The sequence below is a fragment of the Poecilia formosa genome, unplaced genomic scaffold, assembly GCF_000485575.1.
Source record: "Poecilia formosa unplaced genomic scaffold, Poecilia_formosa-5.1.2 Scaffold149, whole genome shotgun sequence".
Classification (NCBI taxonomy): Eukaryota; Metazoa; Chordata; class Actinopteri; order Cyprinodontiformes; family Poeciliidae; genus Poecilia; species Poecilia formosa.
In genome coordinates this window covers 1,510,383-1,536,878 of record NW_006800088.1, presented here as the reverse complement: position 1 = coordinate 1,536,878, position 26,496 = coordinate 1,510,383, and the positions used below count along the sequence as shown (strand labels likewise).

Here is a 26,496-nt window from a genome sequence, read left to right as displayed (position 1 = left end):
ATGTAAGAACTTGTCTTCTGCATTGACAAGGTGTGGTTCAAGATCTACACATTCATTTACTTTACTGTCTTCTACTCAGTCTGCAAGTTGTAGCAGGTAGGGGTGTTTAAAGTGTGGGATCTGAGGGAAAGCATGCAGGAGTACAGAAAAGCTGCAGCCAACAGACATATATGGTTCAGGCATAAGGAACAAGGAAACAGAGAAAGAAAGAACTAATTCAAAAGGACATTCATAATGTGGCAAAGAAACATCAGTAAAATACAAGACATTTACTAGAACAAATAATTAATAGTTTAATGCAGATTTCTGTTTTAATAGCTCAATCACCCCCTGAGTGAATATTAACTTCAGAGAAAATAGTTAATAATTCAAAGAGTAAATCTATGAGACATAGTGTTGTCAGAAATTAACAACACTAAATGAAATATTTCAAACCTTACTTTAAAATAAACATGGGTTCTTTCATTTCCGGTGTTGTTTTTTTGTTTTATTCCTTTTGCCTGCGCTACAAAAGTGTTTCCTTTCCAGGGTTTTAGGTCTCAAGCTGCCATCTGTCGTACCAGTTCTCTCTTTTCCCTGCTAGCTTTTTTTTGACGTCCTAAAATGTTGCAAACCATTGGATCCAGTTTCTGTTCTGAGAGACTGTGAGGCTCCTATATGTGATAAAACTGAAGTGTTTACACCATTGTTATAAGTCTTTCTAGAAACTCTCAGGTCATTTCTTTGTGTTGATGCCACAGCTGGATCCTCCCCGTAATAAAACACATCTGTGGTTCCTCCAGACTCGACTCTTCCTTTTGTAGGGTTGTGATAATAAAGATGTTTGTTTGTCTTATAGTTACCCGGTTTGTCTCTGGACTCATTCACTCCTCCACCTTTAACAGGAGAGGTGGAGCTTCGGTTAAACATCCAGCCTGAGGATGTATCTGTGTTGTTATAACATATTTCCTCATTTGAATCCTTTGCTTCAGTATCTGCTGGTAGCCACATGAATCCCTGTGTTTTCCTTGGTGCGGCTCTTTGGTTTGATTGTTCATTTGCTCCTCTGGAGGAGTTTGAACGTTTCTTCTTGAACTCATCATCTCTGGTCATATCATTGTTTAAATACCGCATGTTTTCTCCTCTGTGGCTTTCAGTTTTCAGGAGATCTTCAAAGACAAAATCGTCTCTTGGTTCTGTCTCATTATATCTATCTCCAGTTTCAGGTGAACGACCACAATCTCCCAAAGCGCTCCCATCAGTCTCCTTGGGCCGTCCGCTCACTTTGAACAGAAACACAGTTTTTAATAAAAACAAATAGCAGAGGGCGTCTTATTCCAACAAAAAAACAAACAAGCTTTGGTAGGATTAAAACAAAAATGGAAGTAGGGTTTGATAAGAAATGCTCATTCTTTTGTTTAGGTAACACAAGCTTATCATATGCTGTAGTTTCTGCATGTGGCCTATTTAAACAATAGAAACAAAGAGAAGGGAAACATCTTAAAATGCTCTGTTATCCATCTACACATGTGCAGCAGAATAATTGTTCTCATACCAGCGAGTTTAGATCAAGTTCATGCCAGAAGCGCCTGCATTCTACAGAGTGGCCAGAAGGGGGAGTCCTCCCACTTGACTTTTTTAAACACCGTGTTTTTAATATCATCAATATTATTCCTATTTCGTATAAAAGAAATCAAGTCAAGCCCAATAATTCCAACTCTGGGACAAACAGGTTTTGCCCATTTGGGTCAATAAAACCTTTTTAGTACTTATTTTAAAATTAAGTTCCTTATAGCAGGAATTTTATTGAGACTTCTAATAAGCATCAAAGCAATCATGCAATTCTGACCACCAGACCTGCAACTCTGATGATAAAATAGTACAAATAGTATTTATCACTGTTGCAATGTAATGACGTCACATCTTCAAGTGGAAATCTAAAAAAAAGGGGAAATCTAAAACCTCGAGGATTATTGGGGGTTAAATACAAACTAAATAATTTCAAACTTACCCATTTTGTACAGCAGGAGATAAGCTGTTGATGATCTGTTTCAATGGATAGAAGTGAAAGAAAAACAAAAACAGAAATCAGAACAAGGACAGATTTTCAAAGAAAATATCCATCATTGTTGTGTTAAAGTTATTTTACCTTATTTGGTTTTGTCCAGATTTAACATAAACTTCATTGATCTGCAAGATTTTAAACAAGTTACTTGACCTTCACATTGTTAAAAATTCAACTATTTATGAACAAAAACCAGACTTACACATTTAACAGTGTTGTCATTGAAGCAGTACCAGTTTCCAGTTTCAAAGGATTTGACGTCTGCAGTGTAATGACCTCCCATCAGATCACCGAAGTGATGAACCACGGCGTAGAGGTCGTACCTGCAGTGCTGGAGAGTAGAAACACATCAAGTTAAAATACAAAGAAGCTGAAACTGAATATGTGTAAATATACTGGTAAAATATACTGGTAAATACCTTGACTTCTAAAGTCTGGGCCACATCGACTCTGCAGTGCAGCTTGACGTAACGGTTCTGCTGATAATCGAAGGAGAACCTCTTCAGCAGCAGCGTCAGAACATCTGGACAGTGGATCATCTCGTACTCCTGTACGATCAAAACAGCAGCATGTAGCGGAGACGGCTGCCACTTGCAGTGAAAACACTGAAAAACAAAACCTGACTTACAATGTCGGCGTCGTGCTTTTGATTGCAGCCACTGCAGAACATCTGGTTGTCCTTGCTGACTCTTTGTGCCTGAAAAAAACTGCTCCAGCCTTTCAGCTGGAAACAGAGAAGCCTGGTTAATCCTGCAGATTATTTTGCTCCAGAAAGTGAGAAAAACATGAAAACAATAATACCACACTGTAGCTTCTGGACTTTGAGTCTCCCATTGACAGCGGTAACACCCAGAAGAAGTTTGTTGAATCGTTTGTCATCTTGCAGTTTAGACACGTGGTTTTATGATTCAGCTCACCTTTGAATATCTAAACAGAAGAAGGAAGTTACTGGTGTGTTAGTGACACTTCAAAATTGAAAAGAATACAGTATTAATGGATTCTACTTTAAGATACAAAACTATCAAATGCTAAAAAGCTACCACTTTTTATGTAAATAAGGAAAAACAGGAAGATGATGGGAAAATCTAACCAAGTCCATAAAAATTATTTACAGTTAAACAGATTCAGTAAAACTAATAGGATGGATAATAAAATAAAATCAAAACTTCTAAGGATCAGCCTAAAGGTGTGCGCATCCATGCAACAAGGTAACTGCAGCTTTGTCATTATTTCTTTCAAATAAATGATTTCATAGTTATTACATCACAAAAATGTAAATTTGTATAAAATGTATATTTCTGACAAATCAATTTAGTTTTTTAGTTTATATTATTCATCTGCAATACATTACTGTTAATATATGAAGTAAATACCATCTTGTATTTTTGATAATAATTATAAATATCGTGTATTTTCTACCTCAGAGGCGTTTGGATTGGTACGACAGAGGATCTTCTCAAAATACTCAGCAGCGTCACGTTGTTCAAAAACTTAAAACACAAATGAGCAAAATAATTTAAAAAATGTTTCAATATTTCTCAGGACTTCAGAGAGCTCACTTCTGGATCCAAACTCACCGTCTTTGATGCCCAATGCTTTTATGATGTTGTGTGTTTTGGCCACGTCTCCCTCTAAAGCATGGAACAGCTCCCCCAGGTGGAAATGAATGGTTGCTGTTGGACTTTTACTCCAATCTCTACAATTAGGAGAAAAGAAAACACAGAATATTATCACTTAAAGTTACAATCTGCAAGTGCCACCTGTTTTGACTTTGAATCAACATGTTTATTCTTAACTTGTCATCCATTAACCTTTTGCTTATGACTTTGTAAACATCATATGGTTCATAAATGCATTTTTTCTAACCCATGAAAAAATTATAAGTGACATTTATTGTAAAAACAGCCATAATCTGCTTCCTCTAAACAGAGTGTGGATCGGAAGAACACATGACCTGCTGTAAACAGGCACTAAAGACATAATTATCATCACTATAAGGTTTTGATTTGGCTTCTTTTAAAATGTAAGACAGTGATGAGGTCCCAAACCTTTTCACGGCTTCCCGAAACTCTTCAGTCATGAATAAAACCTGCAGGACGCTGTTCAGGTAACAGGTGAGACCAGGACTGCTCAGGCCCTGGTAATCTACAGACACACCAGACACAAAACCACTTTCACAATATTATAAACAAACTGAATCTGAATGGTTGTGACTTACTGAGCCTCACCCACCTGAGATGGACAAGTTATCGAGTTTATCTCTGAATTTCATTACAGTGTAATGATTTAGTTTTGATGTTGAATCGGGGTTTGGACATCGTGGCATTTGAATGTTTTGTTGGGTTTTTTTTTTATTTTTTTTTTACATACAATGATTCATCCTATCAAGACAAAAAGAAGGTAAAACAGGTATTACTATAAAACAATTTCAGAGATCAGGAAAAATAATTTAGAAAACCAGTAAAAAAATGTAGCACGGAATGTCATGGTTTTCCCTCTTGAAGGAAAAACCCCACAACATGATGCTGCCTCTCCCGTACCCTATAGCTGGTTACCAGGTTAAAAATAATAAAAAATAGCCCAACACTTAAATTTGAGGTTCATCATACTACAGGACATGTCTCCAATAATTAAGGTGAGGTATGTGAAAATTACAGAAGTCATTTTATGGATGGCCTTTTATTTTTACTTGAGTAAAAATATGTTACAGCAGTTCCACTTCATGTTTGGGTAGCCTACTCTTACCAACATTTCCCAAAAGTTTATCTTTATAGTTAACTTTTATAAAAGCGCATGAAGTTAGTTTTTGAAATATCTGGAAACACTGGAGGTGATGAAAAACAAGAATGTGCAAACAAATGCTCATTTAAACTTTTAGATAGTTGGTTTTTATAAACTGATTTTTAAAAGTCGGCCTCTGAAAAATAACGATCAGTCAACCAGTCGGCTAACAACCATAAGCATTATCCCGCCTAAAATGATAACGGCGTCATAAAATGCGATTTATGCGCTCATATTACAACCACGGTCAAATATTTAGTATATTTTAATGTAAATTAACCCGATATGAATGAGAGCACAGATTGGAGGTCAGTGAAAGCAGCTGTTGTGTTTTGGGGGTGTCGTTGAAACCCACGCAGCTTCTCCTCCGTTATTTCAACAAGTTGACTTTATACACAAATATAAACCAGAAAAAAAAAATATAAACTTTATCACAAAGCGACTGCAGCAAACTAGACCTGATTGCTCAGATAACAGCTGTGATAACTGTAACCGTGTGTAAAGCGAAGGGAGGTAACAAATACGAGGATACTCACCGAGCGGGCAGACTGAATGTTAAAACGTTGCTGTCTTTCACTTTCACTATCAGTCCAAACAGGAAGAAAGAGGAGAAGAAAGCCGAAACCAACAGAACCATCTGCTGCTGGACAGACTTTTAAAAACTTCACAGAAAACCTGGGTGAAATACTTCTCCAGAACTACGTTTTTAAGGGTCGCTGATCTACTTCCGGGTTTTAACAAAGAGTTAAAGGGGAAGTTAGAGCTACAAACTGAGCACAAGGTAAGTAAAACAGCTTACGCATTTATAGTTATTAATATATTAAATGTATGGACAGCATTGTATAAACCTAAATTATAGCTGCTCAGCTCTGAACAAATGTATTCATCTCATTTTTAGCAGCTACCTTCACATAAGAGCTTTATTTTGGTCTTTTTAAGGTTGTTTTCTCATTTCTTCAAATCTTTAACCAGTTCTGTTAATGACATTTGTTTTGTTTATTACCAAATTAAGATAACTCAAATTATGTGCCTGTTTAGGAAATTATCTCTATAATTCAATGTCAGTGTGGAGGAGTTAGGTATTTCCCTGAGTGAATAAGTTTTGTTTACAGTTAATCAGCTCAGAAAGTTTCAAAACTAAGCACAGCAGCATAAAAGACTCTATTTTTGCATTTTGTGTAGTTTATATGAGTCAAGCTATCCCCTTTAGAATATACTGAGATTTAAACAAATACCAAAAACTGTTTTATTTTTATTTCTAGTGGTAAATGATCACAGTTCCACTATAAAAGCTGTATTCAAATCATGTCAGCTTTGTGTGTGTTCTGAAAGTCATTGTCTCAATGTAGGGAGATTACAGACCATTTTAAACTTGTTTTAAACACATAACGTCTTGCGGGTGTTAAAACATAGGCACTGCTGACATTTGGTTTTGTAATGCGTATATTAAAAAGCACTCTGAATGTGTTTTTACATTTAAAAACACATTCAGAGTCTTAAATCTAAGAGAATACATTTTAAATATGTGGAGTGCTATTAAGTTGATTCCTTAAATAGATTTTTCCCAATTTTTCATCTCATAACTACTGGGGTGTCTTAAAACTTTTGAACTAGTTCATTTTGTACAAATCAACTGTTAAAGTAGCAAATCTGTTTGGAGCTCTAAGTCAGTCTGTTTTGTATTTATTATGTGCAACAGCATCAATTATGTTTGATTTTTTTTTTTCTTAGGCTCAACATGAGCATTCAGGAGCAGGACTCACCGGAGAAGAAATACGACCCACTTGACAAAACTCTGAAGTTTGTGAACAGGGGAGATGATTTGGATCCAGTGTGTAAGAAACGTCTTTCTTTTTCTGTGATTCAGCTGTAAAACATCATGACACGCAGAACAACCTCAAGGCAAACTAAGCAGCAGCTTATGGCCCCAAACCCAACAGTGTTAGCTGTTTTTCATTCCTGTAACTTGAAAGAGCCCCAAACAGCCTCATTTTCTATTTAAATTGGTAACAACCGTCACTGATGTACAACTTTTTAATCTCCACAGCTTCTGATTTTAATTCTCTCAGAGCTGAAATGTCCTGCGGCCATGCAGTCACTCCTGATTCCCTGACCCAGTGGTGTCGCAGCCAGCTGGACGAGGTACGTTCAAGACTCTTCATGCAAACTTAGAAAACTATCTGTTCGATCAGAGACGAACCAAAGCATGAGGCAAAGATAAATACCAGACATCACTAAAAATACCAAATCAAAGATATGATCAAAACAGCTATGTTTTATATTAGAAATTTTGAAAAACAAACTAATCTCTCCATATTTTCATATAATTCTGAATATGCTAATCAAATTATTGGGTTAAAAAATTTATTTGATGTGCAGTTCTCAAATTATGACATCTCCTGTAGAGATAAGCATCTGCAAAAAAAAAGAAAAAAGAAGCATTTATCTGCAGACATTTGGAACCGAAAGTTTAGTTCACATAAATGTGAAAAGTCACATCAACTGTTGTAGTAAGAATAAGTTTAAAGGACGTCTGAAAACTTTGTGACAATGTAGAAACTATTGACAAGCCGGAGTAGATATACAGCTTACAGATATTCAACACTTAAAGACTAAATATTTATCAGCTTCTCTCAACTCTTTAAATGTGTTGCTTTTAATTCATGTGTTTTATTTCCACCCATCAATCAGTCACAGTTAGACTTCAGTTAAATAAAGGTTGAGAAGCAACAAAATTATTGGCGGCCCCATACCTGTGTTTCCCCTCAGGCCAGGGACATTACCAAGTCTGGTTTTTAATAAAGTTTTGTCCAGTTGTTCCAAATGAACCATGTTTTATTCTTTAAGGGGAATCATAAATTCAGATGTCCTGCGGTGCTGGAGGGAACCAAGCTGTGCAACAAGCCCTGGTCGTACCAGGAGGTGCGCAGACTGGCTGACCTGAGCGTTGATGAAATGGAGTACTTTGAGCAGAAGATGGCCTCCCTGTCTGTGTCAGAGTACTGCGAGGTTCAGTCGGTGAGTCGACAAATGGTCCACACATCTTTTTAAACTAAATAAAACACTGAAACTCAGCGGTTGAGCCTTTTCTCCTTTCATCGTCAGTGTCCAAAATGTAAAACCACCGTGGAGAGGAAGGATCTGTCCAACCTGTGCGTCCAGTGTGTCATTTGTACCGCCGACCAGAAGAAGACCTACCAGTTCTGCTGGCAGTGTCAGAAGGAGTGGAAAGGCTCGGGGCCTCGGTCGGATCGCTGCAGCAACAACGGCTGCATCAACAGGGACCTGCAGCTGCTGAAGAAGTGCAAAGACGTCAGCCTGCCCCAAGTGAAGGGCGTCACCAGCTGCCCCTCCATCCGGGCCTGTCCCGTGTGCGGCATGAAGGTGGAGCACAACCGGATGTACTGCAAAAATGTGACGTGTCCTCGCTGTCGCTTGACGTTCTGCTTCGTTTGCCTGAAACCAAAGAGTGAGTGCTGCAAGAGCAGCTCGCCGTACAGGATCTGTCCCAGCGGTGTGGCGCCGAGGCAGACCTGCATCCCCGTGTGGAGGAAGTGATGGAGGACAGTTTGTCTGGTGGGAAGATTCACCAGAAACATACAGGAGGATTTCTGGAGTTTAGGACATGTTAAAAAGGATTTCATGTACAGAAAATGTTTGCGTCGTTCGTGAATATTCCAGCTTTAAAACTTTAGTTATGATATGTTTACAGTATGTCAGTCACATTTGAAAGATTACATAATGAAGCATTAAAGGGAGATTTATTATCTGATAGGATACTAAAACTCTTTCTATAGCTTGTTTGGCTACATGTAAAATATGTTTAGTAATATATTGAATTGACTTTGTTCTTAATCACATTTCTAACATTTAATGACTCAAATTTGTTGAGCTCACAAAATATTCACATACGTATTAATAGTTTTTTGCTCAGAATGTTGTTTTCATGCTTATGTGATTCTTTTATTTAGCACCTTATGAAAGAAAGTAGCATTTTGCAGAGAAGAAACCAAAATAGACAAACACATTAAGGCAGATGCTACCAACAGTGATTCCATCTTCATCTGTGAGTTATTGTGCTCATTTTTTGTTAAAAAAAAAAGTGATATATTAGCTTGAAGTCTTCTCTTCCCTCTAAATGTTGTTTAACTACTATCATTTATCACTGCACTGTCAGGTTCACAGTGTGTTTATTGAACTGTCACTAACTGCCACTGAAATGAGAAATAAACAACCTATTAAAATCATCCAGTCATTTTTTTAAAATATCTCAGATTCTGGTTCTGTTTTTTTTTTGTTTTTTTTTAAGTCGGGTTTTCTACAGGTGATCCTCTGGAGCCACAGAGCTGCTCCTGAACATGCAGGTCCTACACTTCCAGTACGAAACCAGCAGAGTGACCGAGACGCACACAGCACCGAACCAGAGCGACACGGCCTGTACAGCTGACCTGAGAGGAGACCGGGTCACATCCTGGGGTGAAATGACGGTCCCATCAGGACCACTGTTGAACAGAAACCATAGAAATTCATTTAGTAGAGGCAGCATCATGCTGCAGAGCAGAACAGTCTCTGTTTGAAGTCATACTTACCATGTTGGGAAACCAGAGGATGAGTTTCTGTCTAAAGGAGGAGAAACGTCAGAGTAGAGACACAACCGTCTGTCAGGACAAAACACTTCCCCTCCATATCCTTTAACCTGAGAGGACAGGAACACAATCCTGTTTAGGTTTTCATACTTCTATATGTGGAGTTATAGCCAAAAGTCTCAGTGGTGACACACATTTCTTATGTTTCCATAATGAACTAAAGACCAATAAAAACATGTAATACTTTATAAAAGTTTTATTTGTACATATATGGAGTTTATATGAACATCTTTCACCCCCAGTTGATGTCTGGGGTGAAACTAAGAACCGCTAAGACCCAGACTGAGTCCTAAAGCTTTTTCACTGCAGATAAAAACCTCTCACCTGTTTTGACAAAAACATTATTTGAGGAACAGCGGCACTTTACTGCATGTGAGTTTATCTTGGAACAAAAATGGTATTTGCATGTTTTGTTCTTTGCTTTTTTATTATTATTACTTTGGAGATACTCATTAGTAAAATAAGACAATGTTTTCAAAAATATATAAAAATATATATATATTAAATGTGATATTTAAAATAAAAGGAGAGGAAAAATTGTAAAACACATCTGTTAGTGTTAAACTATTTGATCACACATGTACAATGCTGGCACAACTTTTAAATTACAGATAAAATTTCATAAAATGATAGTGTAGAAGTTTAACTCTATTGAGACCAAAAATACCTTCCTTTACTTGAAGAGATTATGTTTGTTTCATAGTTAGATTCATTTATTTGACAAAAGAATCATTTTTAGAAAAACCCACAGAAGCTGCATTTGCGGTCATCTTACCTGAACGGCGCCCCCTGCTGGGCAGTCCACCCATTCAGAGCCAGATACCTGGATCTGGTACCTGTTGGGTCCAGAACATCTGTGTCTGTAGCAGCGACCCTCAGCAGAGCTGCTGGTCCAAACGTCACCGACCTGGTTCAGATGAAAGACGGGAAGAGAAAATGATGTTAAAGCAAAAGAAGAATTGAGTGTTTCTCTTTTTCAGTCAGAGTATTTGGAACGATATTTAAAATACTACCAGATCTATTCCTTTATATGCTCATAAACATAAACTGAAGACAAGGTGTTACTTTTTAATTAATAGAAAACCATTAGATTTGTTGTGCGTGTGAATGTCAATCTCTTGTCTGATTTTATGTTTTAATTTCACTCTTCTTTTTCCATATCTTACAAGGTCAGAGACTATTGATTGAATGAAGATCTAATAGAGGATGTAATAAAAATATTTAATTAAGCACCTAAAACCAAGTTTGGACTTCTGGGAATTGCATTTTGATTTTCCTCTGACATTATCATCCTGTAAGGTTTTAATGTTTTATCGCAGAAACCCACACACACACACACACACACACACACACACACACACACACACACCTGTCTGCTGAGGCTGGAGAAGAAGCAGCGGCTGTCAAAGCCAAACATCTCTCCGCTCCAGTTTTCTGCAGGAGACCATCTCGTGTTTTCTTTCCTCCAGCATTCACTCTGAGGAAGAAGAAAATGATACGAAACAAAAAGAAAAGAACTTTAACAGGTGTAACAGGACCAACCGCGACAGTTCAGCAACTTAAAAACACATATGTGGATAGAAGGAAAAAGGAAAGTATAATAAAAGTAAACAGAAGGGAAATAAGTAATGATTTCCTTTTTGCTAAAGATGACGGCTCACTCCGTTCTCCAGCGGCTTATAGACCCGACAGCCTTCCAGGTACGGATCCGTCTGACATTTCCCTTTGTGGAGGTGAAGGAAGTGACATCCAACTCCACTAAGAGCAATCAGGAAAAACATGTGTGAAAATAATTGATGTTCCTGCTGCAATCAGATGCAAAGCTACAACTTTACCTTCCAGAGCAGAAAAAGGTGGAGGAGTTGTCCTTGCAGGTCGACAGAGAACCAAAATTGGCTCCTTCACCTGATAAAATTAAATAAAATTCAACCTGAATCCTGCAGATTAGTCAGTTCATGTCGTTTCTTACCGTCTCCCCAGACCAGACTCTGAGCCCGGCTCAGGTTCACAGAGTACCAGCCCGTGTCCCGCAGCGCCGCCAACGTGACCGGGTCGATCCGGACCGTGGTCGGGTCTCCCAGCGCCGCCGCCATGATGGATCCCTGCAGGACCCGTGACTCCCAGTGGGAGGAAGCTCTGCCTGCAGACGCATCCTGAGGAGCGAAGGTTAAAGTCAGGCAGGTGTTAAAATGTGATGCTGACCTTTGACCTTCTCAGCACCAGGTTCTCCAGCGGCCCGCCCAGCTCAGGGTCAGAGGACATCAGGTGTCTCTGCAGGGCCGAGACGATGGCTGGAGTGTAAATCCTCGTCTGTCCTGATCCGTCTGAGTGAATCACTTTATTTCGAGGAGAACATGAAGCTCCTGCATAAGAAAAGAAAACACAGAAGTAAATGTGATTTTATCTTAAATTAAATTAAAGCAGCTAATTTTAAAGAGGCAGTATGATGTGCTTTCCAAGTAATCAAGTGACTATGTTAACTTCAGCTGCTTTAAAGTATGACTTAAAAGAAACCTGATTTTGTAATTTAACACCTTGAAATTGGGTCTCTGTCTCTTTAAGAAGCTCCTGCATTCTTAAACGCCACCTTCAGGAAGTAATCGCTACTTTGCTCCGCTATTAATATCTTTGCAACATTTTTACCAGCATTGCAGTTCCAACAGGTGTTTGCTAATTGCTCCTGGCTAGTCTGAAGGAGCCGAGTGGGGCAGGACTGAAGCTGAGACGCTCGCACCTCGAAGGCGTTTTACACAGCTGAGTGGTTGCCATGGAGATTAATTATTTCTCAAACATGCATTAAAGAATCAAGGCAACACTCCCAGTATGTTTTTTGATGAGGAAATAACTTTATAACATGATGTAAAGCTCAAAAAAGTCAACTTTAGATAATACTGCCCTTTTAAAATAGATTGTGCTTTTCAAGCCTCCAAGAAAATAAAAGACACAAGAAGAGAAATGGATGTTTTCTAAAAACCTTGATCTGATGAACAGTCTTGCCAGGAGCTGAAGAGATCTCTGGAGAACCCGAGTGTATGAAACATCTCATGGATCAGAGTCTGGAAAGCAGATAATCACAGACACCACAACCACAGTTACCTAATTTCTGCTTTACCGGCTCAGACACATCACCTCAGGAGATTAGAAGTGAAATTATACATAATTGCGTTTAAACCTGAACTGTAGCCTGGTGGCTGTAGGCGGCGCCGCTCAGCCTGTCCCTGCAGAGGACCACCACACCGGCCACAGGACGTCCCCCGGCGTCTGTCTGGCAGTGGACGGCGTAGGCGAGGACGCCAGGCTGAGTGAGCAGGACAACACTGAATTTACCAAAACATTGATTATGAGCCTCAGCATTTCACACACTACAAATATACACCAGGTGAGGGTTTTTGGAGTTGTCAATAATAACTCTTGTTATTATTGACAACAAGAGTTTGACTGGATGTAGCTTGAAATATAAAATCCTGTCAAATATTACATCCAAGCTTTCCTTTGCAGTTGAGGTACTGATACTGTAATCTGATACATTCTGCAGCTTTAGGCAAAAAAGCAATTGTGTGATTTAAAGTGGCATCAAATTCTTTTAGAGACACAATAAAAACATAGAAAGAAGAACATTTCTGAGACATAGTCAAACTTCAGATGTAGTGAAGTGGATGTTTACCTCTGCTCTACATTTGTCAGTGGTTTGTACATGGATGTAAATCAGGAAGTCGGTGTCAGGAAGTCCGACTCCCTCTGGCCTGAGGACGGTCCTGCGAGGAGAGTCAGCCTCTGGGTAAACGTAGCATCCAGACAGATGATCTTCTGGGATCTGTTCAGGCAGAGGGAAGGTAGAAACGCGATGGATACTCAGTTTGATAACATCTGGAGAGAAACAGCAGAGCAACTGGACTGACTGCTTACTGTGACGTCCAGACACATTTCAGTTCTGTAGCTTCTGTTTGCTCTTCCACACCTGGAATCAGAAAATTATTACTGCTAAATTCAATACAAAAACCTGGAGTAATGATATTTGTCCCCTGGAATCGTGCATCTTTGGAGCATTTCTTAGTGAATTTTAAATACTTTGCATGTAAACGCACTAAGTAAGCATTAACCTGTTGTAGTTCAGCAGGCTTGAATTCCTCCAGACAAACTTGCAGTATTTATTGACGTCTCTGCTCAGCAGTAACGATCCCACGGTTCTGTTCACTATCAGACAGATTGAGTTAGTTTCCTTTAAGTATGCGTTAGTGTGTTTGTTGTCTGTTTTTTACCTGAAAGTAAAGACGACACCACCCTCTCAGCCTCTTCCAGAGCTTTCTCCAGCCTCTCGCTCTCAGGTTCAGACAGTTTGCAGCTTTCTCTGACTCTCCAGGTTTTTATCCTGATTGGCTGGAAAACGCTGAAGGGAGGAGGACGGGATGCGTTTTCCAGAAACATCCTCCTCTGTTTGACTTCAGGTCTCAAATGTCTGGTTTGGTGTCCAGAGCTGGGCTGGGTTCTTGGCTGCATGGATGCTGCTCTAGTCTCTCTGACCCGAGCTTCATCAGAAACACGGCTCTGTTTGGCTGCAGCCTCCAACATGGTTACCAGCAGCAGCATCCATGCACAGATCCTCTGAGATGGAGAAAAAGATGAGGCTAAAGATGCTAGCTTGACTTTGACTTTTAGTTTTGATCAGGATGCAGCTGAACTGTCAACGGTGACAAACTAAACATCCAATCAAAGATTTATAAATAAAATACAGCTCACTGCAATCTGAACGTCGTTACACATTTACATTTACCTTCTGAGCATCTTTGTCTCTTGAATTAATTTTGCCAAAGATTGATTTTTCATTACATTTTTATTTCTTAGCATTTTATTTGCTTTAATTTGCATTTTATGCTCCCCCCCCTTTTGATGTTCAAGTTTTTAATGTGTTTAATCTATTTTTCTTTCTTTAAAGCACTTTGAATTCAGTGTATGAATGATGGTGATGAAAATTAACAATGAACACCACATTGAACAGTAAAACACAGCAGCGGCAGCAGAGTCCTGTGGGAACGTTTTTCAAAATACAGAGAAATAGTGGAAGAAAATTTGTTACAGCAACACAAAAAACTTGATAATTCATAAAGATCTGCGAGAACATAGGGCTTCGTATCATGATGAAATGCTGGAAGTGCACTGTGGGAAAAATATAAAACTAAAAAGTACCACAGAATCTGCAATATTTAGTTCTACAAAAATGAAAACGTAAACGAGATTTTGAAATACATGCTAAAAATGTAGCAAATCATCTATCAACTTATATTCCTGTGAACACATTAGCATAGTTTACTTGTAAGAGCCTTTGTGCACAATACTTGAGCGAAGTCCAGGATTAAAAACTGAAACATTTATACAAAAACCTTCCTTCACATCAGCTCAGAAGTTTCTACAAACAAATAAATGAAGGCAGCTTTTAGCTTCAAATACAATCGACCAGTTAGCTCCCACATGCTTTAAAGGAGACGGACAGAGATCATCACTTACCTGGATTTTTACATCTGCAGCTCCAGATGTTTCCATTACTCAGCTGGAAAACAGATGTGACTCCATCTATCGTGAAAAGCTTCTGTCTTCCTTCCAACGTTTCCAAACAGAGTTAACTCACCCGTATGCGTTTGTTTTCGCAGGATTCCCGAATACAAAGCACAATGCAGCATGAGAACAAACTCCTCTTCCCCCCAGCTTAAAAAACAAACAATACACGACACATAAAAGTGCAAATTGTTTAATCTCAGCCACATTTTTACTTATATACAGTGAAGTTGACCTTATTAAATCATAAAACCACTTTCTCTTTTATTTACCTAAATACATTGCAAATTTGAAAACTTCTGGCTACTCCACATAGACCCTAATACATTCAACAAAGCAAAGATTAAAACACAAGAAGAACTTAAAGGAGGCGGGGAGAATAACAACAACAAAAAAACAACAACAACAACAAAGATCTGGAGCTTTCTGAAATTAAAACACCTTTAAAATGTCCGATAAGAACACGGATGGCACGCCACAAGTCTCCTGTGTCAGAAAGCAATCGAGTCCTGTAAGATGCTGAGGTCGTCTAGAGGATTCGGGGCCCTCTTCGTCACTTACACACACACACCTGCCACTACGTCAGGCACCGAAGAGATTGTCGCTGAAAACGTTTACTTTTCGTCGGTTACATTCATCCACGCGGGAAGGGTTCACTTCGACGGGTTTGCACTAAAAACGTTTTGAAAAGTTATTGCCAGCTTGCAGAGTAGTACACATGCAATTTTTTTTTTTTCTTCTTCTTCTTCTCTAGGTTACAATAAAGCCGCTAAAGTGTCGATGATAACGTGCATCCACGTGAAGCAAATACGAGCCTGCGCGCGTGTTTCTGTGTGTGGTGCGAAAATCCAGGACGTCTTGATTCGCTTCAGCTGTCTACAGGAAACTCCTCAAAAGGCACTTAGACGGAGGGGGAAACGACTGTTTTCTGCTAATATTTCCTCGGCTAACAGACTGGATGCAAGTGGCAGAAGTTCACGCAGTCACCCCGTCTACCGCAAGACTAAAATGCAACATCATTCACGCAGCTGCAGTCACACAGACGCCATCATTCAGTCTGACAGTAGCCTGCCTCAGTAGCTGGATAAGGGGGGGGAAATCCTTCTGTGCAAAAGTCTCCCTTCTCTCTGCAGGCCAAGCTTCGTTTAACTAAGTGCGCAAACGAAACTAACTCGTCTCCACGTACGTAAGCTATGGCCGTCGTTTTTATTTTTCATTTTTGAGGGAGGGTCCTCGAAAACAGTCCAATATTGGGTTTAAAGTGTCAACAAGTGGGAACATTTTAAAAAGGCACCGGACGTGCACAGGGAGGAAGAGTCTCGCTAGGGGGCGCTCCTGTGCTCAGAGTCAAACAGACGTGGAAAGACTGGGTTGTAGTTAAGAGGAGGGAAAGACGAGGCGCGAGGAGGAAGCCATGTTAGGTGAGCATGGGAACGTCGTCCTCTGAGGTGTTGTCCTCGGACAGCGGGATGAGCAACACCTCGTCGTCTGAGGAGGAGGAAGAGGAGAAGGAAGGGGACGCCGAAAGAGGCATGTAGTTGGTGGAGGAGGACGAGGTGGAGGAGGAGGAAGGGGGCGAGGCTCTGAAGAGGGAGATACTCAGGCCTATTGTTTGGAAGATGGAGGCCAGGGAGGGGCTGCTGGGCGGGACGGCGACCGGAGGGGTCTGAGGGGGAGCCGGGGGGGCGTATGGCGGGGGAGGGGCGGAGAAGACGGGCGGAGGAGGGAGAGGAAGCAGGGGAGCAGACGCCTCTTCCTCCTGAAGCTGCTGCTCAGTCTGAGCCAGCAGGCCGAGTTTCTGAGGCACCGGCTGGTTGACGGCCTCCACGGCCAGCGACGACCGCGCCAGGACAGACTGGCTCGCTTCCTGGCCGGGGGCGGCAGAGTTCGCCTCCTGCTGGTTGGAGCCGGAGGTCTGGTTCTGTCTGCTGGAAGTCCTGGGGATGAGGCCCCACCTCCTCATGCGGCGAACGATGCGGCGGACGAAGCGCGGCCGGCGCCTGCGGTGCGGCGAGCTGGAGGCGTCCTGGCGGAGGAGCTGCAGGATTCCCCTCAAAGACAGAGACGAGGTCTGATGGGAGGAGCAAACGAAGACGAGGACAGTGGTCAGACATGACATCATCACAACCACCTGCGTTTTCACTTCAAATGTGTGTTTTAGCACAGCATAAAACTAAAGACCAGCAACATTTGATGTGAGAATCTTTATCAGACGTAAAGCTGATGTCATGTCTTGCCCTCTGACCTCATTAGGACTCTCTGTGGGGAAGTCGTCCACCGGGGGGATGATGCCCTGGGCAATCAGCTGGCCGTAGGACGGAGGAGCCTGCTGCTGGATCATCTCTGCTTCCAAGCGGCTTATTGGAGCAAACATGCTGCCACAAGAAACGCAGACATTTTAAGAGGCGTTCACACAAAGTCAGGAAATGTCAGCACACATCTTTGATTCATCTGTGTTCCACAGGAAAATGCAACTCAAGAAATCACAAAGTCCTCATGTGGTTAACCTTGTTTCATAACCTAATTTCATGCTTGTGTGTTTTGGAGGGTTGCATAAGCCTTAAGGACTGTGAAAAGTGCTGTTCATTTCTATGAGCACACTCATCGTGACTCAAGGGTCCGAGACGAGCCAGAACATGACAAACTTCTCCTGTTTTCCTCAGGTGACTGACTGCAGAGTGAGCCGACACCACCGTGAGGATTAATCTGCAGGTCTGATGGGAAACTAAATGTTTGCTGATTCAAACTAGCAACCCAATAATAAGGTGGTTCAGGAACTGCAGTTTTAATAAGAAACATTCTGAATTTCTGATTCATGCTAACAAGATCAATCAAAGAAGACTCTGACATATTTTAATTAAACTTTTCTGTGTTTTTCCAGATATTTCAGTCATCAGAATTTGTTTAAATGTTAGTCAACAAACTTAAAAATGGCCTTTTCTTCAGCAGTGGAGTTTTGTGTAGCGAATATGCATACAAGTTGTTCTGATTGAGTGAAATCTTTACCAAGTCTTTCTGGAAGTCTTCATTAGTCATTATTGGCCTTTTTAGGGATCTTAGTATAATTCTACAATAATATAATAGTACAACTCTATTGGAATTCAGCATTAAGGCCTGTAAACATGATAACTGGAGTCTTCATGAGTTTAGAAATTCTTTCAAGAAAAAAGCAAGGAAATAAATTACAGTAATGAAAGAAAAATAAGGGCACATCGAAAGGAAAATAGAAGGAAGTAAGGAAACAAAGGAAGAATACCAAGAAGGAAAGAAGGACGCAAGCAAAGAAAGGAAGGAGGTAAAACAGTCAGGAGAAAAGAAAGGAAGGAAGGGCAACAAAAATAAACAGAATGGAGGCAGAACAGACACAAAGAAAGAATGAAGAACACAAAGAAATGACAAAACATTTATGGAATAACAAAGAAGTCTGGAAACTTTTTTTTTCCCATTTTTCCAAACTTGAAACACTAAAATCAAATTCCAAAAGCTGAACCGGTTTTCTTTCGCCAAGCTGGGATGAAAGCGGATCACAGGTCAAAGGTTACCTGTACTCTCTGGTCCGGAGCGAGTACAGTTTGCACGTGCAGCCCATGGCGATGACCAGCAGGAGTCCGCAGATGAGGCTGCCCACCGTTGCCGCGGTGATGACCTTCCGGGGCAGCGTGACGGTGCAGTCGAGCTCGTCCGTGCCGTCCTTACAGTCCACCTGGCCGTCGCAGCGCCAGCTCTCAAACACACACCTGCAGGGGAAACGCAGGGCCGAGTGTTACCGGAGTACGAGGAAATTCATCCGCCGACTTGTTCGCTGCAAGACTCAACAGGAAACCATGAAGAGATGCTGAACGACCGATTTCAACACTGCGCTACGTTAGAGGCTGTAATTACATGACTGATTTGAACAACCGGTTTGAAACTTCAATTCAAAGAGTGAAGAGAAAATCTCGACAAAAAGTACAGCTTTAGGGGATTTTAAACATCATTAATTGGGACTTAACGAGGCAATAAATCCAAAATTTTTATAAGGAATTTGTAACGATAAATGATAGACGATTCTATAAATGACCTTGTTCCAACATGTCATATGAGTTTATAAAGATCTCTGTGTCCAGTGTGAACTCTGACCTGTTGCTGTCGCAATGAAAGGTCCCGGGCTGACAGACGCTGCAGTCCTTCTCGTCGCTGCCGTCGGTGCAGTACAGCTGGTAGTTGCACCTCTCCGTCACCGGGTAGCACACCGGCGTTCCCGGGTAGCGGCTGGGCGGCAGCGCTCTCTGCCCCGCCAGGCCGCAGGCGAACTGGTTCTCGCTGCAGCCCCTGCAGCCCTGCTCGTCCTTGCCGGTCTCGGGGCAGTCCCACTTCCCGTCGCAGCGCTGCTCCTTGGTGAAGCAGCCGCCCGCCGCGCCGCCACACCGGCTCTCCCACGGCGGGCAGTAGCTGCCCACGTGGAACGTGGCTTTGAAGCCGGTCCCCGCGGAGCCGGCCGCCTTCTCGAACACCAGCGACATGAGGCCGGTGTGGGACTCCACTTTGACAGATTTGTAATTCAACGCACTGGTGATCTGTTCGAATGCAGAGACACATCAAAATATGTGTGATTTTTGCATATGTTGTCAATATTGTGTTTTATTATTTTACATTATTATTACTATTTCACTTGTTAATAGATTTTAGACCATCTGGGGATACGTGCTGCGTTTGAACTTACACTATGCTGATTTATTCAGTTTGTCTATGTTATTGTTTGTCACAATGACAAATTTTGCTGAATGAAAAATTGTCCCAGAAGTCATTGCAATAAACTATAATATTGATATTTTGAGACCATTTTCAAGTTATACAATGGTAATGAAACACATTCTCAATAATCAATACACTTTAAAGTATAAAGAACATTTAACTCTGGAACTGGAAGACATTTTAAATAGCCAAATAAATTAAAACAACAGAAATAACAAATAAAATGAATTATGAAGTCTGTGTAAACAAAACTGTCCTTTTAAAATGGACCAAAGCAGCAAACTGAAGACTTTATCATCCAGTTTTTAGTAGAAAGAGAGAAAAGAGAAAAACAACCAATCATGCAGATGGAAATGATTGACTTTGTTTTAAGTTATTATGTGACTCATTGATTTACTGTTTATTGCAACAGCTCCAGTCCCTAGCAAAGCAACATAACAAATAAACAAAGATATTACAAACAAACACAGTGTGTTTTATTACAAACATCTGGTTGCAGTTTTTCCGTGACATAAACTCACGTTTTTGATGATGTCTCCTTTGCCCCCCTCTCGGTTGTAGACGGTGAGTGTGTCCCAGGAGCCCAGCAAGATCTGCTGCAGGTCCAGCCTGAGCGGCCGTGAGTCCTGCGGGTCCAGTGTCCAGACGCACAGCATCCTGCCGCCCTCAGACGACGGAGAGGAAAAGGTGCCATAGAAGGTCTTAAGCACCCCCCCGCAGGGCCACTCGATGGGGGTGGGAGTGGCGACCAGCTCCTTCTGGGTGGGCTGCTCCGGACTGGTCCGGCCCGAATCACCCAGCAGCGACCAGTCGTCGGGGAAGATGTAACGCTCCGTCGACCTCACCCAGCCTTTGTCGACGGTCCTGCCTTTCTCGGGGTCCCGGCCCGTGTTCCTGTCTGTGTAGGTCAAAGGTCTCTGCTCCGGGTAGTCGACGTAATCGTCGCAGTCCTCCTCGTCTGAATGGAGGTCGTCATCGAGACACTCCACCTGCCCGTTGCAGTGCCAGGACAGAGGCAGGCAGCGGCCGCTGGGACATTGGAACGACGTCTCCGACGGACAGTAACCCGAGTCTGGACAGCAGCGAACGGGAGTTTCAGGCAAAACAACAGATTTCAGCAAGAAAACAAAAACAAAAAAAAGAAAAACTAAATTCATACCTCTGGCGAAGTTTAGCATAAATGACGACACGGGGTAGGAGTGGGGATAAAACTGGTGCACCAGGGTAATGTTTCCCCCCGGGAACTCCATCGGCTGCGGCAGCTTGTCGCCACAGAGGACATGCTGCTCTCCTCCGGACGAGGATCTGATGGACAGCCGCTCTTTCTCACACTGAGCAGAGAACTGAGTAAAGCTGAGGGAGAAGGTGGAAACGGCAAATTAACAAAAACTAAACCATAGAGTCTGATCTGTCGGCTCAACTCGCTGAACCGGCAGGACAGAAACATTTCATGAACAAAATGAAACACGGCTTTGTTTGTGGTGCTCATAAATGTGACTGGAATAGATTAGAAACAATTCAAAATTCCTACAGATGCAATTTAAAAAAAATACAATCAACAAAAAAGCAACTTATAAGACTGTCTCTTGTTTTTCTTTAACAAATATTTTCATTGAGTCATGAGGACAAAAATTGCTTTAAATAATCCCAATATCAGTAACAATGACTTTTGTTTGGTTTTTGCCTTAATAAAGCAGCCATATACAAGGTAGAAATTTTGAGCTCTGCTGGAGTTTTTCATTAATGGAGAGAAAACTGAGCCTTGTCAGCATCCGTACCTGAGAACAATGGGCTCATCCTCCGAGCCCTTGATGACCCAGCAGTCAAAGATGACTCCAAAGTGGTAGGACCAGCTGTGGTACGCAGAACTCCGGATCTCTCCCACTTTACTGTCGATTACCTGAGCGCCGCGGCCGCACTGGGCTGCCAAACAGGAAAAAAACAGAATATTAAATGAATGCACTCATCAATTTTCAGGAAGCAACATTACCAGAATGAAATTTAGTTATATTTATGCTCAGGATAGTAACCATGAAAAAAAAAACCACTGATATTGTGTATATAGGAGGAGTGAAATGGGGCAGGATTTACTGAGAATCACAGCCATGTTCTTCCATTTTTATCTCACTTTTTTACTATCTCAGCTATGAAGCTTGACAAACATGGTTTTCTTATATCATTAAAATAATAGAAAACGTTTCGTGCTTAATACAAGTTATTGCTAATGTTAAAAGTAGAGACTTAGTTCAATCAGAAAAAAACTAAATCACTAAAAACATTTTTAACAATCTGGTCAAAACCATGAATTTCTTGTAGGCAGTTCATGTACTTACTAGAGCAGGCAGCAGGCTCAAAATGGCTGCAAGCTGAGAGGTGGGGGGAAAAAAAGCAAAAACAGAACCAGTCAAACAAACACAGGGCAAACAGACACCAGAGGATTAAATGAGGAAGTTGTAATAAGCATTAAATTAACTTTTATAGCATCACTCACCTGCTATGAAAGTTATAACGAGCGCAGAGAAGGTGTGACTGACTGTCATTGCTGCAGATCTGCTCTTTGTCTTTAAAATGAGTTAAAACTGTGAAGACTTGGAAGGTTTAAAAGAAAATGTAAAAAAAATGTCAGAGAAGTTCCATTTTAGAGGAGGGGGAGGTTCAGGAAGACTTCACCTGCAAAGAGGAAAAAAACAAGAGAGCGCACATGAGAAGTATGTTGGAGGGATACAAATTTACCTGATTTACAAAAAAACAGAAGTGACATTTTCCATTGCTGCAACATAATTAACTAAATCGATGGTTGAACGATTACAAATATGAGTTTTACAAACAGATGTGGGCGATGTGCCAGAAATGTCCAGATTTTTACAATTAAATCATTTCCTTTTTCAAAAACAAACTGTTTTCAAAGAATAGTTTGGAAAACAACTTTATCAGCCTTTACAAGTTTGCCAACTTGTTCCAATTACAATTTAAAGTGAACGCCCGACGGTTCAGCCAAACTGAAAAACTGCTTTAATTTAAAAAGGTAAACAAAAACACTCGAGGAAAATCTACTCTTCCCACAAAAGGTGTAATTTATGAAGCTAGAGGAAAGGGAAGGGAAAACACTGACACATTTCTGATGAACAGTAATTGACAAAATATTGGCATCATTAACATGATCTACTACCATCATATCGCTAACTTCTTATTACAAATATTCCAAAATATTAACGTAGAGCACAAAACTAGGGAGTGTGATGCAACCACGCTGCTTGCAGAAAACACTGCATTGTTTGCACATTAAACTATTTTAAAGAAATACAGATAAAACAGGAGGAATTACCGGGTTTTATCTTTATAACGTAAAGTAGGCAATTAAATACGTGTATCATATAAACACCGCAGAGCTGGAAAATAATTCAGGCAGCCTCCGAGGAGTAATTGTGGAAAATAAAAGCCAACTCTAGAGTACAATTCTAGTATTATCCTGAAAAAAAAATATTATTTAAGGTATTCAAATTATATAATTGTTAAATATTGCACCAATGTCAACTGTGACTAACCCACCATGTCCTAAATGATCTACCATTTTCATCATAACAAATGCAACAATGGTCTCCCTGAATATTTGGATTATTATAAGTATGATCTATATTAGCTGCTGGGCCAGGTATTATTGTGACACAGAGTTTCTTCCAATGGAAAGTGAAATGTTGATTTCCAGAACTGGGTTTTATGGGAGAAAGCAATTTTTTTTTTTTTTTTTTTTGCTTCATAAAAATCAAAACGGCTGATTATTTAGTTAAAGTACTTCTAGTTTAGTTCCTCATAAGTACATCTTATAAGCAGTTTCTTACATAGTGAACCTCCCGTTTTAATAATAATAATAATAATAATATATATGTAGTCTACGTGTGTCAAATCTTCAGTTAATACTGTTCTTGGTATAAATCAATATGATGACCAACAGATATTGGAAATATAAGGAGCGTAAAATGATCGGTAACTTAACAGCTTTAGGCAATAAATCAATATGGGACGATATTTTCTCCACGCCCATGACATAAACAGGTTATTTTGGTCTGGTTAGCACGCCAGACGCAGAAACTTCCTTCCTATAATCTACTCAACAACGTCGGTAAAAAAAAAAAAAAAAAAAAAAAAAAAAAGACAAATGCTACCATTCCCGTGAACAAATCCTCCCATAACAATCATCCCCCACGACTATTTCTAAAATATAACTAATTTCTGTCTCGTTTGAGTCATTTCCTACCGACATTTGTGTTGTTTGATAAGACTCTGTCCCGTGAGACGAGATTAACAAAACAGTTTCGGATTCAAGGATTAACAGCGAGCTAGCTTCTAGCTGCTTACATCCTCTGCTTTGTTACAGCTCGTTCAGTCGCGTTAATAAAACACAAAACAACAAGACAGGTCTTTAAAACACGACACGAAACCTTCTAGTACCCACAGAAACCCCAACATGTTGCTCACAAGCGGTTGCGACGAAGTAAAACCATCGAAAACAAGGAACCAAAGCGTTACCGTGCTGCGGGCCTCTCTTGTTGTCAAGTTCTCAGCTACTTCCGTGTGATGCGGCTCATGACAGGATGGGCGGGGCTTGTGACGCACACAAACTGGCTCTCTTTTCATTCATAAAAAATGCACATGTGGCTCATTTTAATGAGAGTTAAATGGTAATTCTTCGTTTTTTTCATATTTGTAACCGTTGATAGTTCATCCGTTAATTTAAGGGGACAGTATTGATTGATTAAATCGGATGTGAAAGGTGAAATGTTGAATTTTCACCACCAGGTGTCAGTGTCAGCTCGGATAAACGTCCTCTTATCTTCATTCACAGAAATTATTATAAACAACATAATACAATCAGCAAAGTATTGAAGTGGTATTCACTCTTTTCTGTGCTTCTTAACGACCTTTTGCCTTTTTCTATTATGTGTCACAGTGAAGTAGAAATCTTCAGGTAGATTCTGTAGAGAAAAGTTGAAAAGGTATTTATGTGAATAATGTTTCTGCATGTTTTGGTAATTGTTCTTTCCTATCAGAAACCCTCAATGACAACAAAACAAACAAAATAAGGAGTTATTTGGTTTTCCTTTTTGAAATGCAGAATATTAAATTGAAATACGAGCTGTTTTGCGGTGAAAACAGAAAATGGATTTTGTCATTGTTGTTTCATCTTCTTCTTTTTAGCTTTAGGCTAACAATAACATAAAACCGTCAAAGAGAAACAAAGTCCTGGTCAGTTTTCCCATGTTTTGATACCCTCATGATGTCACTGTTCATGTATTAGAGAGAAGTACTGACTGGTCACATCCATCTCACACTGTTATTTATCATCAAAATTTTAGATATAACTTTATGCAGATGCTTATACTGAATAAAACATACAAAAAATGTTAAACACTATATTCTGCGTGAGAAATGAAATCTATCAAGATGTCAGGAACAGATCTGTGGACTTCCATGGATCTACTTCATCCTTTGGAATGATAACATCATACCAGAAGGTGCTCGAAAGTGCCATGTTAACCTGTTCAAACAAGTCCACACAAGCATTAAAAAGAAGAAGAAATCAAACCACTCGACTGTTAAGGTAACAGGAATCCCAGTGTTTTGGAGTTAAACGTGTCAAACAGTACAAGACTTTGTGAAGTTACAGTCTGAAGCTGGCGAGAAAGCTTCAATATCCAAACTGGCTCTCTTTTCATTCATAAAAAATACACATGTGGCTCATTTTAATGAGAGTTAAATGGTAATTCTTCGTTTTTTTCATATTTGTAACCGCTCATATAAGTTCTAGACTTATATGAGCTGAAACACCACTCAGAGAGGAAGAGGCCATTACTCTGAAATCAGCACAAAAAGCCAGATTACAGTCTGCAAATCAAAAAAGCATCTTAATCTTCGCATTTGTGTGCTGTGCTGTGATGAAGCTAAATTTGAAGTGTGAAATCAGAAGGACTAAAAGCTTATTTAGAGGAAATGGGGGGGGGGGCAGTTAGCAGGTTTTAAAACACCACTCAGACTGTGAGGTGCTCTTCACAAAATAAATGATATCATGAGGAAATAATAAAGCAACATTTCAAGACATCAGGCAAAGGCTGAGCACAACTGGCTCTTCTAGGTCTGGTCTAATAAATAAAATGGCTAAAAGACACATAATGACTTTGAGAAAGTGTGAAATTAAAACGTTTCTTCGTGTTTTTACATTGTTTCCCGTATTACTTCATCACATCATTGCTAGTAAATCAATGAGAAAATTGTTAAAAAAAAATAAATAAAAAAAAAACTGCTAAATAATAGTAAATGTATTTTTGTCTTTTCACAGCTGACCTAATTATGCACCACTGATTAAAGTATGAGTGAAAACACCTCACTCGGGCTATTAATAATGAATGAATTTGCTCACGTGTGTATATATATATATTTTTTTTTTATTTTTTATTTTTATTCCCTTCTCACCCTCCGTGGGTGGTCTCTCTCTCTTTTCATCCTCTGAGCTCGGGTCCTCTACCAGAGGCCTGGGAGCTTGAGGGTTCTCCTCCAGTATCTTGGCTGTGCCTAGAACTGCACATTTCTGGACTGAGATGTCTGATGTTCCTGGGATCTGTTTGAGCCACTGCTCCAGTTTGGGGGTGACTGCCCCGAGGGCCCCGATGACCACAGGCACCACTGTGGTCTTCACCTTCCAGGCCTTCTCCAGTTCCTCTCTGAGGCCCTGGTATTTCTCCAGTT

At 40.3% G+C, this 26,496-nt stretch overlaps 4 protein-coding genes across 5 annotated transcripts; 1 reads left to right on the top strand and 3 right to left on the bottom strand.

Annotated features, from left to right (window-relative positions):
- Window positions 1–215: 215 nt before the first annotated feature.
- On the bottom strand, window positions 216–5,581 carry LOC103145990 (ubiquitin carboxyl-terminal hydrolase 47-like). The gene is made up of 12 exons (XM_007563685.2): window positions 5,362–5,581; window positions 4,277–4,425; window positions 4,093–4,189; window positions 3,622–3,740; window positions 3,464–3,534; window positions 2,846–2,971; window positions 2,673–2,768; window positions 2,464–2,592; window positions 2,247–2,375; window positions 2,129–2,169; window positions 1,991–2,025; window positions 216–1,262 (listed from the first exon to the last, which is right to left on the bottom strand). Exons 2-12 carry the CDS (start codon window positions 4,368–4,370, stop codon window positions 580–582), a joined length of 1,620 nt encoding a protein of 539 aa, XP_007563747.1. The 5' UTR covers window positions 4,371–4,425; window positions 5,362–5,581; the 3' UTR covers window positions 216–579.
- LOC103145988 (E3 ubiquitin-protein ligase RNF19A-like) lies at window positions 5,518–9,072 on the top strand. Its single transcript, XM_007563684.2, has 5 exons — window positions 5,518–5,606; window positions 6,557–6,660; window positions 6,873–6,967; window positions 7,673–7,843; window positions 7,931–9,072. The coding sequence occupies exons 2-5, from the start codon at window positions 6,564–6,566 to the stop codon at window positions 8,381–8,383; spliced, it is 816 nt and encodes a 271-aa protein (XP_007563746.1). The 5' UTR covers window positions 5,518–5,606; window positions 6,557–6,563; the 3' UTR covers window positions 8,384–9,072.
- A 39-nt stretch (window positions 9,073–9,111) lies between these two features.
- cirop (ciliated left-right organizer metallopeptidase) lies at window positions 9,112–13,279 on the bottom strand. The gene is made up of 10 exons (XM_016677171.1): window positions 13,136–13,279; window positions 12,644–12,769; window positions 12,446–12,527; window positions 11,441–11,834; window positions 11,307–11,376; window positions 11,133–11,229; window positions 10,841–10,948; window positions 10,247–10,378; window positions 9,415–9,521; window positions 9,112–9,327 (listed from the first exon to the last, which is right to left on the bottom strand). Exons 4-10 carry the CDS (start codon window positions 11,562–11,564, stop codon window positions 9,144–9,146), a joined length of 822 nt encoding a protein of 273 aa, XP_016532657.1. The 5' UTR covers window positions 11,565–11,834; window positions 12,446–12,527; window positions 12,644–12,769; window positions 13,136–13,279; the 3' UTR covers window positions 9,112–9,143.
- A 1,919-nt stretch (window positions 13,280–15,198) lies between these two features.
- Window positions 15,199–24,366, bottom strand: lrp10 (low density lipoprotein receptor-related protein 10). Of its 2 annotated transcripts, none has more exons than XM_007563682.2 (10): window positions 24,283–24,366; window positions 22,247–22,425; window positions 22,089–22,121; window positions 21,534–21,678; window positions 20,915–21,108; window positions 20,277–20,827; window positions 19,141–19,577; window positions 18,564–18,758; window positions 17,267–17,396; window positions 15,199–17,092 (listed from the first exon to the last, which is right to left on the bottom strand). In XM_007563682.2, exons 2-10 carry the CDS (start codon window positions 22,293–22,295, stop codon window positions 16,439–16,441), a joined length of 2,388 nt encoding a protein of 795 aa, XP_007563744.1. In that variant the 5' UTR covers window positions 22,296–22,425; window positions 24,283–24,366; the 3' UTR covers window positions 15,199–16,438. The 2 variants fall into 2 exon arrangements, with proteins under 2 accessions (XP_007563744.1, XP_016532691.1); XM_016677205.1 differs by lacking the exon at window positions 24,283–24,366 and adding an exon at window positions 24,112–24,203.
- Window positions 24,367–26,496: the final 2,130 nt, after the last annotated feature.